Source organism: Solanum verrucosum, unplaced genomic scaffold, assembly GCF_900185275.1.
Source record: "Solanum verrucosum unplaced genomic scaffold, falcon-dt-bn FXZP01000151.1, whole genome shotgun sequence".
In the NCBI taxonomy this organism is placed as follows: domain Eukaryota; kingdom Viridiplantae; phylum Streptophyta; class Magnoliopsida; order Solanales; family Solanaceae; genus Solanum; species Solanum verrucosum.
The window spans coordinates 13714-25904 of record NW_026020202.1 but is presented as its reverse complement, the minus strand read 5'-3'; the positions used below and the strand labels follow the sequence as shown (position 1 = coordinate 25904).

Here is a 12191-nt window from a genome sequence, read left to right as displayed (position 1 = left end):
GATGTTCTCTCCCTTTGGCATAATAAAAACGAAAGCAGGGCAAATAGGATAATTGAAACAAATTAAACTAAAGGTAATACAATATTGATTTGAAATTACTTATCTCAATATATTATCCAAATTAGTCCTTATGAACTAGAAAAATATATCTAATTCATTTCTTTTTGTTATTTGAAAATCAAGAAACATGAACGCAAATCAAATATTTGATTTTTTATAGTTCACTCATAAAACCTATCCTTACCAAACTCAGAATTTGCTCTAGTAAATGTCTTTTGTTCAATTAAATAAGCTACGTAGATGCCTGTAGCTCATTTTGTTTTGTGGAATAATTGGTGTTTTGGTAAGTGAAACTTGTCTTTAAATCAACTTAATTGGTGTTTGGCAACACTTTGGATTAAAGGGATTAGATTACTTCAGTCTTAAAAAGCATTGCTAGCTTAGAGTTCAGTGTAAAAGGATAGGACATATGACTATAGAAACAACTATCGTCAAAATTAACTTATCGCTTCTTTACTTCTCATCTCACTTGTAAGCGCATGTAGTGTTTACACTAAACTACATAATTTAACCTTACAACAACATACTCAGTAAAATCTTACGAGCAAGATCTGGAAAGGATATGATGACCTTACCCCTACCTTTGTAGGGTCGGGAGTCTGTTTCCGTAAACCCTGTAACTTAGATAATTTAAGCTTAGCAGTTAAAAATTGAAGTGTACATACAACTAAAACATAATTAAGTGATGAATGTGTGAACGAAACACACAGCCTTGCATCTATTGGCTTGGTTTAAACATTGGGTGTAGGTAATTTTTTACGGTTTACAGATTGCAAGACCACGATACAGTCTGAGAAGAAAACTAAACTGTCTCTTTAACTAGCGAAGATGAGAACATATTTGATGGTTTTGTTTTTCCTCAGGCCACTGGCACTTCAGCCATTTCCTGCTCCACGGCTGCCACTTCAACGGGATAGTAGTGGTAGTGGAGTTCTCCAACATCGTCTCCTGATAGCTTCTTCCATCCATTTGGTCCGACATGATAAACTGAAATGATCCACGAGTTAATGACAAATACACAGAGACCACGGAACGAATATACAACAGAAAGACGGAGGAAAGCCAACTAATATTTGTATTTCCTCTTTTGTGGATGAGATTGCAAGAAACATACCACTAGCAACACCTCCACTAGCTCCATCACGGAATGTAGCATGATAAATAGCTCGTCTAGCCAACTCAGCTGCTTCTTCCACAGACAGATCATATCGGTACCTAGAGTGAAACAGCATAGGGAGGAAAATTAGAATTAGAGATAGGAGGCAAGAGTTCAGTGGTTTCCTAAAGTTAAAAATGTGTAACAAAGCTGTCAAAGTGATCAGCACAATAAATTATGCAGTCACTTTGAAACATCTGTAACCCCCGCCCCCCACCCCTTCCTCTCACCCTTCAGCGTATTGAGTAACCTTAGGGGCACAACACAACTCTCTCTTTGAGAAGACACTGAAGTAAAGTATACAGGTAAATGCATCTGATCTCATGTCTTTTGAACTTCAATATGCACACGCCATATACGAAAGACATGAGTATTATGATATCTGAAATCACCTTCGTCATACACAATAAATTATGCAGTCACTTTGAAACATCTGTAACACCCCCCCCCCCCCCCTTCCTCTCACCCTTCAGCGTATTGAGTAACCTTAGGGGCACAACACAACTCTCTCTTTAAGAAGACACTGAAGTAAAGTATACAGGTAAATGCATCTGATCTCATGTCTTTTGAACTTCAATATGCACACGCCATATACGAAAGACATGAGTATTATGATATCTGAAATCACCTTCGTCATACATATATGACGATTCTAGCTAACAATCATTCTCAAGTAGACACTAGGGGGAACCATGGAAAAGCTGATAAAGAAATGTGGAAGAGCACACCCATTATCCAAAACACCATAAGCATAAGGAGAACCAGATCCAACAGAGAATCTGTTTCCTTTAAGCCGTCCTCCCTCACTATCGACATAATATAGTCCTGGACCCTGCACAATCAAGTTTTTATATTAGTAAGAATACAGGAATTTGACATTCTGCAAACTGTACCAGCATTCATTTTTACTACCTTCTCATCCCAACCAGCAATCATAGTTCCAACAGACAAACCCATTCCACGGTAAGAATATAAAATGTTTGCCAGCAGCTTTGAAGCTCCAGTAACTGAAATTCTCCTTTTGTTTGCCAGCTCATGAAGACGGCACTGAATCACAAAAAAAAACAGTGACCAACTCTTCCAAAGTACAGGAAGCCAAAATCCTTACTACCTCTTATGAAAATAAAAAAAGAACTTCAGAACTTTCTTCTGCAAATGGGTCAGGGGTAGAGGATATATATGTTCCCCTAGGGGTGGCAAAAATATGCCCAACCCAGCTAGGTATGAATGGGTTGGGTTATAAACAAAATAGATATGGGTCATATTGGGTTGATCCCAAATAAACCCACTAAATATTGGGTAAAAATGGGTTAAGTTGGTGTAATTCAGCGGGTTAAAACTCTAGAAATAAGGAGATGAGGCAGTCGGAACCCATACAATTGCAGAACGGCAGAACCCATTCTCAGAACTCGGAATCAATTCCCTGCTCCAACGATCTCTATTCTCTACTTTCTTCTAGTAAGTTTCTTATCCTTTCCTTTCTTCTTCAGTCTTCCAATGTTTCTCTGTTATTTGGCGCTTCTCCTCAAAGTATTTTGAAAAATTTGTGAATAGAATGGTGAATAACACCCCTGTATAAGGCAGTAATGAAAGCCAGTACTATTGGACATCCATTTGTGGTATGAGTAATAAGAAGGTGATTTCCTTTTGGTCTGCTGAATAATGAAAAACTTTCCTAAAAAAATTAGCAGTACCCAGTACACATGATCTTAGGCGTATTTATATGCCTAAGGACCTAAAAATACCCATATTTAAGCCAAGTTTGAAATCAATTCGTGTTTGTTTATAGTCATTTAGAGTCGTTTGATTTTATATGTACTAACCAGCATGATTAGTTGTGTAGGTGAGCTTAAATAGAGAAACGAGCATTGGAATGGACATTGGAGAACACAACAGATCCGAGTCGAAAGGAAGCAAGGAAGAAAAAGGAAGAAAAAGGAAGAAATGAATTTCAAGGCATAACCGTATCCTCTCTGCGTCGCAGAATTTTATCTGGCTCGTGAAATATTTTCCAGACAGAAGACTCCGTGTACTCTCTGCGTCACGGGAGAGGGGTTCTACTTTTTGTTCGCGAAAAAGCAATTTGGGACAGAACACTCCGTGGTGTGGCCGCGTCGCGGAGTAGGCCTTCTTGCCATAAAGTAAATCTGAGAAACACCTCCGCGTCGCGCCATAGCATGCCAGATTTGGCCATTTCGACTTTAGTATAAATAGGTTAATATTTTATTTTATTAAAATATTCTTTTTCTGGGTTTGAAGAACGACGACTTGGAGAGCTATTTCATCATTTTTTAGGGTTCTTTCCTAAACTCTTTTACTTTCGATCTCTTTATGATAATTAAACATTGCTTGATCGAAACTATTGTTATGAGTAGCTAAATACCCTAGTTCTAGGGATGTGGCTACAGGATGATTGTAATTTATTGAGTTTTCATTGGGTTAATATTGATTATCATATGAATCATTCTTATGTTCTTGTTTTTCGTATTTCGTGCCTGATCACTATTGAAATAAACACATTGTCCTAATTGAACTCGGGAGAAAAATAAGAGGATAGAACGTGGGGCTTAAGGAGCATGATTTTATCTTAATAATTAGGGTTAATTTGTATCGAGGATAGGGATATACCTAGAAACCATGCTTGGTCATTATACAGGAAGAAATCGTAATGCTCGGTACTTGATCTAACCTATCCCCGCTCAACGATGTAGTTAGGTTATCATTTATCGTAGGCGATTAGAGGTTGGGAGACCATAATCGTACATTTAACCCTGTGATCATTGATTCGATAGTTCATTAACATCCATTTAAATAATATAACTGCATGAATCCTGATAAGAGCTGCAGCCCTGGACTTTACCCAATCATTGTTTGAAACCCTTGAAATTGAATCGCGCTTGTTTAATTTTGGTTAACTCGTAGATTATTGCATAAATCACTCTTGAAACCTTGATAACACTTGTGTTTAGTTGAAAGTATTGGAACAATCAAGTGATTCTAATTGTAAGTCTCTGTGGGTACGATACCCGGCTCTTTATAAGAGCCACTTTAATACTTGAACGACCACGTACACTTGCGTGTGCGATTTGGGCGCAACAAGTTTTTTGGCGCCGCTGCCGGGGACTTTAGAATTAGGAAGTATTTGATTTTTTTTTATTTTTGAAGTTAAAAAGCAAGTGTTGACAACTTGATCTTAGCAATTCATTTTGCAGGTTGTGTTGAATTTCCAAACTGGAAGACGAACAGGGCTTGGTTGAACCTCTAGCTGAACCGGAAAGATTCGTTCACACTACCAGAGAAGGCAAAGAAGTCTCACTTACCCAGTCCCTCTTGTTGCTAGTGAACCAACATCTCCAGTAGCAAGAGTTGAGCAAGAGGAACCTGCAGTAATGGCTGAGATGAAAGTAAGAGACGTGGCAATCCCACATACCACCAATGTGACTTCTTGCATTCAAAAACCTGAAGTTGGTGGAAGGTTTGAACTGAAGCAGAGTATGGTGCAACTATTGCACACTAATGGAGAGTTCACTGGTCTGTCGCACAAGGACCCAACAGTCCATATACAGAATTTCCGCGAGATCAGTGATACTTACACTCCAGCTGGAGTGAATGTGGATTATGTGAGGCTCACTTTATTCCCCTTTTCTCTGCTTGGAGAAGCAAAAAGATGGCTAAATTCTGTGTCCGCTAACTCTATTACATTCTGGGACGATCTTGCACAGAAGTTCCTTATCAGATTTTTCTTATCTGGGAAAATAGCTAAGTTAAGGAGCGACATCTTGAGTTTCAGACAGAAAGGAGAAGAGAACTTGTACCAAGCTTGGAACAGGTTTAAATTGATGTTGATGAGTTGTCCACATCATCATCAGGCTAACGAGGTGTTGGTCCATACCTTCATTAAAGGATTGGAGTCTAACACCAAAATTTTACTTGATTCAGCTGCAGGTGGTCAGGCTTTGGAGAAGACTTATGCTGAGCTATTCACCTTGCTGAACAGGATATCACAGGGTAACCCCGAATGGAATGGAGGAGGAGCGAAACCTGTGATACAGAAAACTGCAAGTATGCTGGAAGTAGATGCAGTGACCAGTGTTATAAAAAGCATGCTTAAAGCGCAAAGCGAGGCGAAGCGCAGCCCCTGTGCTTTTATTTCCTGAAGTGAGGCGATATTGAAAAAGCGCTCGCTTCTACCGTTGAAGCGAGAAGCGCAAGAAAAGAAAAAGCGTGAAAAGGCGCGCTTAATTTGAAAAAGCGCTAATTAGGGTTTTTTTTTTTAAAAAATTAAGGTTTTTTTTTTTAATAATTTCTGAAATCCTTTTGCGACTTCACATTATTTTTTTGGACTGCTGCGACTGCTACGGTAAGTTCTCTTCTTCTCTTCTTCTGCTCTTCTTCTTTGAGACTACTCTGCGACTTTTTTTTTCTATTTTTGGTTGCTGCTGTGTTTTTTTCTATATTTTTACTGCTGCCAGGGTATGCTCTCTTCTTCTCTTCTTCTTCTTCTTCTTCTTCTCTTCTTCTCTTCATCTCTTCTTCTCTGTGATGCTGCTGCGACTGATCTGCTACTTTTTGGTTGCTGCTGTTTCTTTTTTCAATTTATATACTGCTCTGTTTTTTTCCAATTCTTTTGCTGCTCTGTTTTCTTTTTTATTTCTATACAGTGACTGTGATCAGTGATGTGTGTATGCTTGTTGCTCTGTTTTTTTTTTATTTCAGTACAGTGTGATCAGTGATCAGTAATCAGTGATGTGTGTTGAGTGTGTATGCTGGTTGCTGCTCTTAAATCTTAATAGTCTTTATTTTTCTTACTTAGTTTATTTGTTGTTTTGTTACTAAGTGACACTTTTTTTTGCTTGTAGTAACTAGTGAAGTTGTATTTTCTTATTCAAAATGTGACAAAAAAGGGATCCGGCTTGGGCGTATGGAACTCCTATGGGTAGTAACACAAAAGTCAAATGTATCTTTTGTAATGAGACATACAATGGCGGAATATTTCGTCACAAAAGGCATCTTTTCGGTGGCTATAGAGATGTAAAAGTATGTCCGAATGTCCCGGATAAAGTGAAGGAAGAGATAAAAGAATATTTGTTGAAGAAATATGAGTTTAAAACTCAAATGAACCATGAAGCATCCATGGTTAATCTTTTTGATAATGATGAAATGGATGATGATGAAATTGAAGTGAATATGCCAATGGGGCCTACCTCAAAGCATCAAAGGATGCCTTCAAGTAGTGGGAGTGGATCTTCCATCAATAGCACTATCAAGGGTCCTATGAATCTCTATTTTTCGCAAAAACCAAACGAAAAGAGAAAAGGTGGACCTATTGACTTAGAATCTTCTAGAAAGAATTTGAGGGATTGTGTTGTATCTGCTTTTGCTAGGTGGATGTATGATCCAGGGCTTCCTTTCAATTGTGTTAATTACACCGAGAGTTTTGGTGAATTCATTGAGGCAGTCGGCCAATATGGCCCTGGAATGAAGCCCCCCACCTATCATGAGGTAAGAGTTCCTTTTCTAAAAAAGGAGGTGGAAAAGGCAAACAAGATAGTAGAAGAACATAAGGTTCAATGGAAAACGTATGGTTGTTCCATTATGATGGATAAATGGACAGCAAGGAATGGAAAATGGTCATTAATATTTTGGTGAATTCTCCAAGAGGGAGTGTGTTCCTTGAATCTTATGATGCTAGTGACTCTTCTACCGATTCTAATAAGATGTTTAACTTGTTTGAGAAGACTATCACGAAGATAGGTGAGGAAAATGTGGTACAAGTTGTGACTGATAATGCAAGTGAGAACAAAAAAGCGGGTAACATGTTGAAGGGAGTGTTCCCACATATTTTCTGGACTCCTTGTGCTGCTCACTGTATCAACTTGATGTTTGGTGACATTTTCAAAGAAGCCCTATATTCTACAGGTAAACTTGAGTCTTGATATTTAATTTTCTTTTTTAAACTTCATGTTAGTTTTCGTTAAGATACATGCTTATATCAATCAAAGGGCACTGTTGTTGAATATGATGAGGAGATACACAAAGCAAAGAAATTTGGTAAAACCCGCCAAGACAAGATTCGCAACAGTTTTTTTGACTTTGTATAGTTTTTATAAGCAAAAGAAAAATTTGAGAACTTTGTTTATGTCAACTGAATGGAATGAGAGTATCTATTCAAAGGAAACTCTTGGTAAAGAAGTTGTGAGACACATCATTAGTCCATATTTTTGGAATGACGTTGTTCAAGCACTCAGAGTTGGTGGTCCTTTAATTCATGTACTTCGTATGGTGGATGGGGAGAAAAAACCACCAATGGGTTACATTTATGAAGCCATGGACAGGGCCAAAGAAAGTATTGAAAAGGCATTCAATTATGATACAAGGAAATATAAGAGTGTTTTTTAAATCATTGATGCAAGGAGGACAGATCAACTTCATCAACCTTTGCATGCAGCAGGACACATTTTGAACCCAAGGCTCTATTATAAAAATAATGACATGAAGACTTTAACTGAAGAAGTGTGGCAGGGATATCATAAATGTGTTGAGAGGATGATCCCAGATAAAAATTTGCAAGACAAAATAGGGGAGGAGCTTGGTGTGTACATGAAAGCTGATGGGCAACTTGGAATTAAATCAGCCATTAGAGCTAGAACCTTAAGGTCACCAGGTGAGAATTTCATCTTTTAATTGTGTTTAAAGCTTCAACTTTTAAGTTATTACACATCTTTTAAAATAACTCTTCTACAGTTGAATGGTGGATGCAATATGGTCATAATGTCCCAAACTTGCAACAGTTTACTATTACAGTGCAAAGTTTAACTTGTAGTGCATCCGGTTGTGAGAGAAATTGGAGCGTGTATGAACATGTGAGAAACTACATTACATTATTACTAAATTAAATGGTATCTTAATCATCCTATGTCCTCCTATTAATTACTTTCTACTATGTGCAGATTCATAGTAAAAAGAGAAATAGGCTTGAGTTGACACGCCTCAATGATCTAGTGTTCATCAAATATAATAGAACATTGGTGCATCGTTACAATGCTCGTAATACCATTGATCCAATTTTGTTGGATAGTATTGATGAGGCTAATGAATGGTTAACCGGAGCACCCAAGATCACCAAGATGAAGAAGTGTACGAAGGAGAAAGTCTCACTTATGGTGATGTTTCTATGGCAAGTGGTGTTGAGGAGAATATTTATGGTTTTAGGGGGAGTACTTTAAGGGGCAAGGAAAGAGGAGCTAGAGGTTCCAGTTCAAGTGGAAACCTTGTTGATGAGACCTCTGATGATGAAGAAGAAGATGACCAAGTAGAACCCTTGGTTATGGCACTTGAAGAGTTTGAGGATCTTATTGAAGAATAGGAGTTTGATCCTTTTGTGATTTAACTATGTTTTTGCTTTATATGTTATGACTTATGAGGATTATTGACTATCTATTTACTTTTAATCTAAGAATATATTACCTATATTCAGTTATTTTATTTATTTATTTTTTTATACTAAATATCGCTTTACTTAAAAAAAGTGTGCTTCGCTTCTCACTTCAGGGCTCGTCACTTTTTTCCGCTTCTCGCTTCCCAAAACACTTGGCAGTGACTGCTTTAACAACACAATTGTTGCGATGCAAAACATGATGAACACCCACTTCAGCAATCTATCATTGGGACAACAGCCTGCTTAGGTGAATGTAGTCCAACAACCACCAACTTGGTGTGAAATTTGTGGAGGTGGTGATCATAGTGCGGAGGTATGCGGTGCAAACCCGGATTTTGTGAATTTTGTAGGGAATGCACAACGAGGAGGAGGCCAGCAAAACTATGGAAATTCTTATAATCCTAGTTGGCGTAACCATCCAAATTTCTCATGGGGAGGTTATCAAAATCAGGCCCAAGGTCAAAATCAATATAGACCCAGGGAAATGCACATGGGTATCAACAACAGGCCTCATGGGAGCAGCCAAATAAGCAGTTTAGTAACATGAGCATGGAAGAGATGCTGAAAAAAGATTATGGTTGATCAAGCTTAGTTAGTTGTTGATGTGAGAAATAATCAGCTAGCTATAATCTGGAGAAACGATTCGAACAGTTTGCTAGCGCCCAGAACTCACGACCGCAAGGAGGTTTGTCGGGAAACACTGATCCAAATCCCAAGTAGGTAAATGCGGTACGTACGCGCAGTGGTTTGCAGTTGGAGGAGTTGGCTCCAAAGAAGAGAAATATTGAATCTGTGAGTAAAGAGTGTGAACCTAAGGAAAGTGAGGTTGTTGGACAAGAAGAAAAAGTGCAACCAATAGTGAAACCACCCCCTCCATTCCCTCAAAAGTTCAAGAAACAGAAGGAGGATGAATAATTTGGTAAGTTTCTCTCTCTTTTGAAACAAGTTCATATTAACTTGTCATTGGTAGATTTTTTGCATAGTATACTTAGGTATGCTAAATATGTGAAGGAGATAGTGGCAAACAAAAGGAGGCTGATTGAATATGAGACTGTAGCACTTATTGAAAGTGCAGCTCCCGAATCCAAAATAAGTTGCCCACCAAATTGAAAGATCCGGGTAGCTTTACGGTCCAGATCACTATAGGGCAGAGCATCCATGCGCGAGGATTGTGTGATCTACAAGCCAACATAAATTTGATGCCAAATTCGTGGTATAAAAAGTTGGGGTTGGGTAGTCTTACACCCACTACCATCATCTTACAGTTGGCTGATATATCTATTGCTAGGCCTGAGGGTGTTGTAGAGGATGTCTTAGTGCAAGTGGGATCGTTGATATTCCCAGTAGACTTCGTAGTGCTAAATTTTGAGCCAGATCCTGAGGTCTCATTCATCTTAGAAAGACCTTTCTTGGCTACAGGGCGTGCCATGATAGATGTAGCAGCTAGGTAACTCACTATGCGGGCACATGATAAAGTGGAGGTTTTCGATGTGTACAAGGCATTGAAGCTCCCACCTATATATGAAGAGTTGTCTGCAATAACGGTTATAGATCTTGAGACAGAGGCTCGATATGTTGCGTCCAAGGACCCGTTAGAGCAAGTGCTAGTAGGAGATGATATCTATGGGGATGCTGAGGCACAGGAAATGGTACAATTTCTTGATGTAGCACTTGTAGACACATCAAGAGATCACTGGGAGCCTTTGAACAGAGTGTTGGGTCCTCCACCCAAGCCCTCCATTGAAGAAGCACCCAAGCTGGAGTTAAAAGAATTGCCAGCCCACCTTAGGTACGCATTTTTGGGTGAAGATAAAACTTTACCAGTTATTTTGTCTGCAGCATTGTCTAAAGCACAGGTGGAAGCAGCATTAAGTATCCTAAGGAAGAGAAAATCAGCATTGGGTTGGCAAATGTCTGATATTCATGTTATCAGCCCCGCATTGTGCATGCATAAAATATACATGGAGGAAGGGCATAAGCCAAGTGCATAACACCAACGGAGACTGAATCCAGTGATGAAGGATGTGGTAAGAAAAGAGGTGATCAAGTGGTTAGATGCAGGGATTGTGTACCCCATATCAGATAGTAAATGGGTGAATCTGGTACAATGTGTGCCCAAGAATGGCGGAATGACAGTGGTAACTAATGAGAAGAATGAATTGATCCCCACAAGGATAGTAACTGGGTGGCGTATCTGCATGGACTACAGGATGTTGAATGATGCCACTAGAAAGGACCATTACCCGATGCCTTTTATTAATCAGATGTTCGATAGATTGGCAGGGCAAGAATATTATTGCTTCCTGGATGGCTACTCAGGTTATAATCAGATTGTTATTGCACCAGAGGACCAGGAGAAGACTACCTTCACTTGTCCGTATGGCACCTATGCATTCAAGCACATGCCATTCAGATTATGCAATGCACTGGCGACATTTCAGAGATGCATGATGGCAATCTTCCATGATATGGTGGAGGATTTTGTTGAGGTGTTTATGGATAAGATGGTATTATATCATGCACCCCAGGAAGCAATAATATTCTTGCCCTGTCAATCTATCCAACATCTGATCAATAAAAGGCACTGGGTAATGGTCCTTTCTAGTGGCATCATTTAACTTCCTGTAGTCCATGCAGATACACCACCCAGTTACTGTCCTTGTGGGGATCAATTCATTCTTCTCATTAGTTACCACCGTCATTCCGCCATTCTTGGGCACACACTGTACCGGACTCACTTATTTACTATCTGATATGGGGTACATGATCCCCGCATCTAACCACTTGATCACCTTTTTTTCTTACCACATCCTTCATCACTGGATTAAATCTCCGTTGGTGTTGTGCACTTGGCTTATACCCTTCCTCCATGTAGATTTTATGCATGTACAATGCGGGACTGATACCATGAATATCAGACATTTGCCAACCAAAGGCAGCTTTTCTCTTCCTCAGGATACTTAAATGTTGTTTCCACCTGTGCTTCTGTCACGCCCCGAGCCTACACCCTGGGCGGGACCGGCACTCGGAGACCATTGCTGGCCCCAAGCGAACCCTTGGCCTGGCTTTCTTAACTCAGCGGAAACCTAACTCAACAGAATAACTCAAAGCAATGCAATATTACAAAACAACTTAACTTATAAAATATGGCCATAAAGGCAGCTCAAATCTCAAAATAGAATATTTACATATATATATAGGAGACTCAAACTAGCTGACTGACTGTCTGTCTATGAAGCCTCTAAAAATACTGAGATGGATGTTGGGACAGACCCCGCAACATCCTAATAAAATCAAAACTAAGAACACTCAATAATTGAGCCATCCGGAATGCAAGGAGGCTCACCACTGACTCTGGAGTGCTCAGTTGGATCAACGACGTGCAGGCTGCTGATCTGGGATACCTGAATCTGCATCATGAAACGATGCAGGCCAACTGGCATCAGTACATGGAATGTACGAGTATGCAAGCTGGAAAACTAAGCAACATCGGCTAGAAGGAAAAGTCTGGAAGAAACTGAATAGCTTACCTGGCTC

General features: G+C 39.3%; 2 protein-coding genes across 2 annotated transcripts; one reads left to right on the top strand and one right to left on the bottom strand.

Annotated features, from left to right (window-relative positions):
- Window positions 1–668: 668 nt before the first annotated feature.
- On the bottom strand, window positions 669–3410 carry LOC125830084 (proteasome subunit beta type-5-like). The gene is made up of 5 exons (XM_049509304.1): window positions 3278–3410; window positions 2129–2319; window positions 1945–2048; window positions 1175–1275; window positions 669–1047 (listed from the first exon to the last, which is right to left on the bottom strand). The coding sequence occupies exons 1-5, from the start codon at window positions 3408–3410 to the stop codon at window positions 920–922; spliced, it is 657 nt and encodes a 218-aa protein (XP_049365261.1). The 3' UTR covers window positions 669–919.
- A 2738-nt stretch (window positions 3411–6148) lies between these two features.
- LOC125830082 (uncharacterized) lies at window positions 6149–7615 on the top strand. Its single transcript, XM_049509303.1, has 3 exons — window positions 6149–6718; window positions 6955–7135; window positions 7185–7615. The coding sequence occupies exons 1-3, from the start codon at window positions 6149–6151 to the stop codon at window positions 7613–7615; spliced, it is 1182 nt and encodes a 393-aa protein (XP_049365260.1).
- The last annotated feature ends 4576 nt before the right edge of the window (window positions 7616–12191 follow it).

What these genes read in the sequence shown, in the direction of transcription:
- LOC125830082 (XM_049509303.1), top strand. Translation starts at nt 6,149, where the DNA reads ATGGGTAGTAACACAAAAGTCAAATGTATCTTTTGTAATGAGACATAC. An exon ending in AGCCCCCCACCTATCATGAG is followed by an intron (nt 6,719 to 6,954) that starts GTAAGAGTTCCT and finishes TTGTTTGAGAAG; the next exon opens with ACTATCACGAAGATAGGTGA. An exon ending in AGAAGCCCTATATTCTACAG is followed by an intron (nt 7,136 to 7,184) that starts GTAAACTTGAGT and finishes ACTTCATGTTAG; the next exon opens with TTTTCGTTAAGATACATGCT.
- LOC125830084 (XM_049509304.1), bottom strand. Translation starts at nt 3,410, where the DNA reads ATGGCCAAATCTGGCATGCTATGGCGCGACGCGGAGGTGTTTCTCAGA. An exon ending in TTGCTGGTTGGGATGAGAAG is followed by an intron (nt 2,049 to 2,128) that starts GTAGTAAAAATG and finishes TTGATTGTGCAG; the next exon opens with GGTCCAGGACTATATTATGT. An exon ending in TAGTGGAGGTGTTGCTAGTG is followed by an intron (nt 1,048 to 1,174) that starts GTATGTTTCTTG and finishes GGATCATTTCAG; the next exon opens with TTTATCATGTCGGACCAAAT.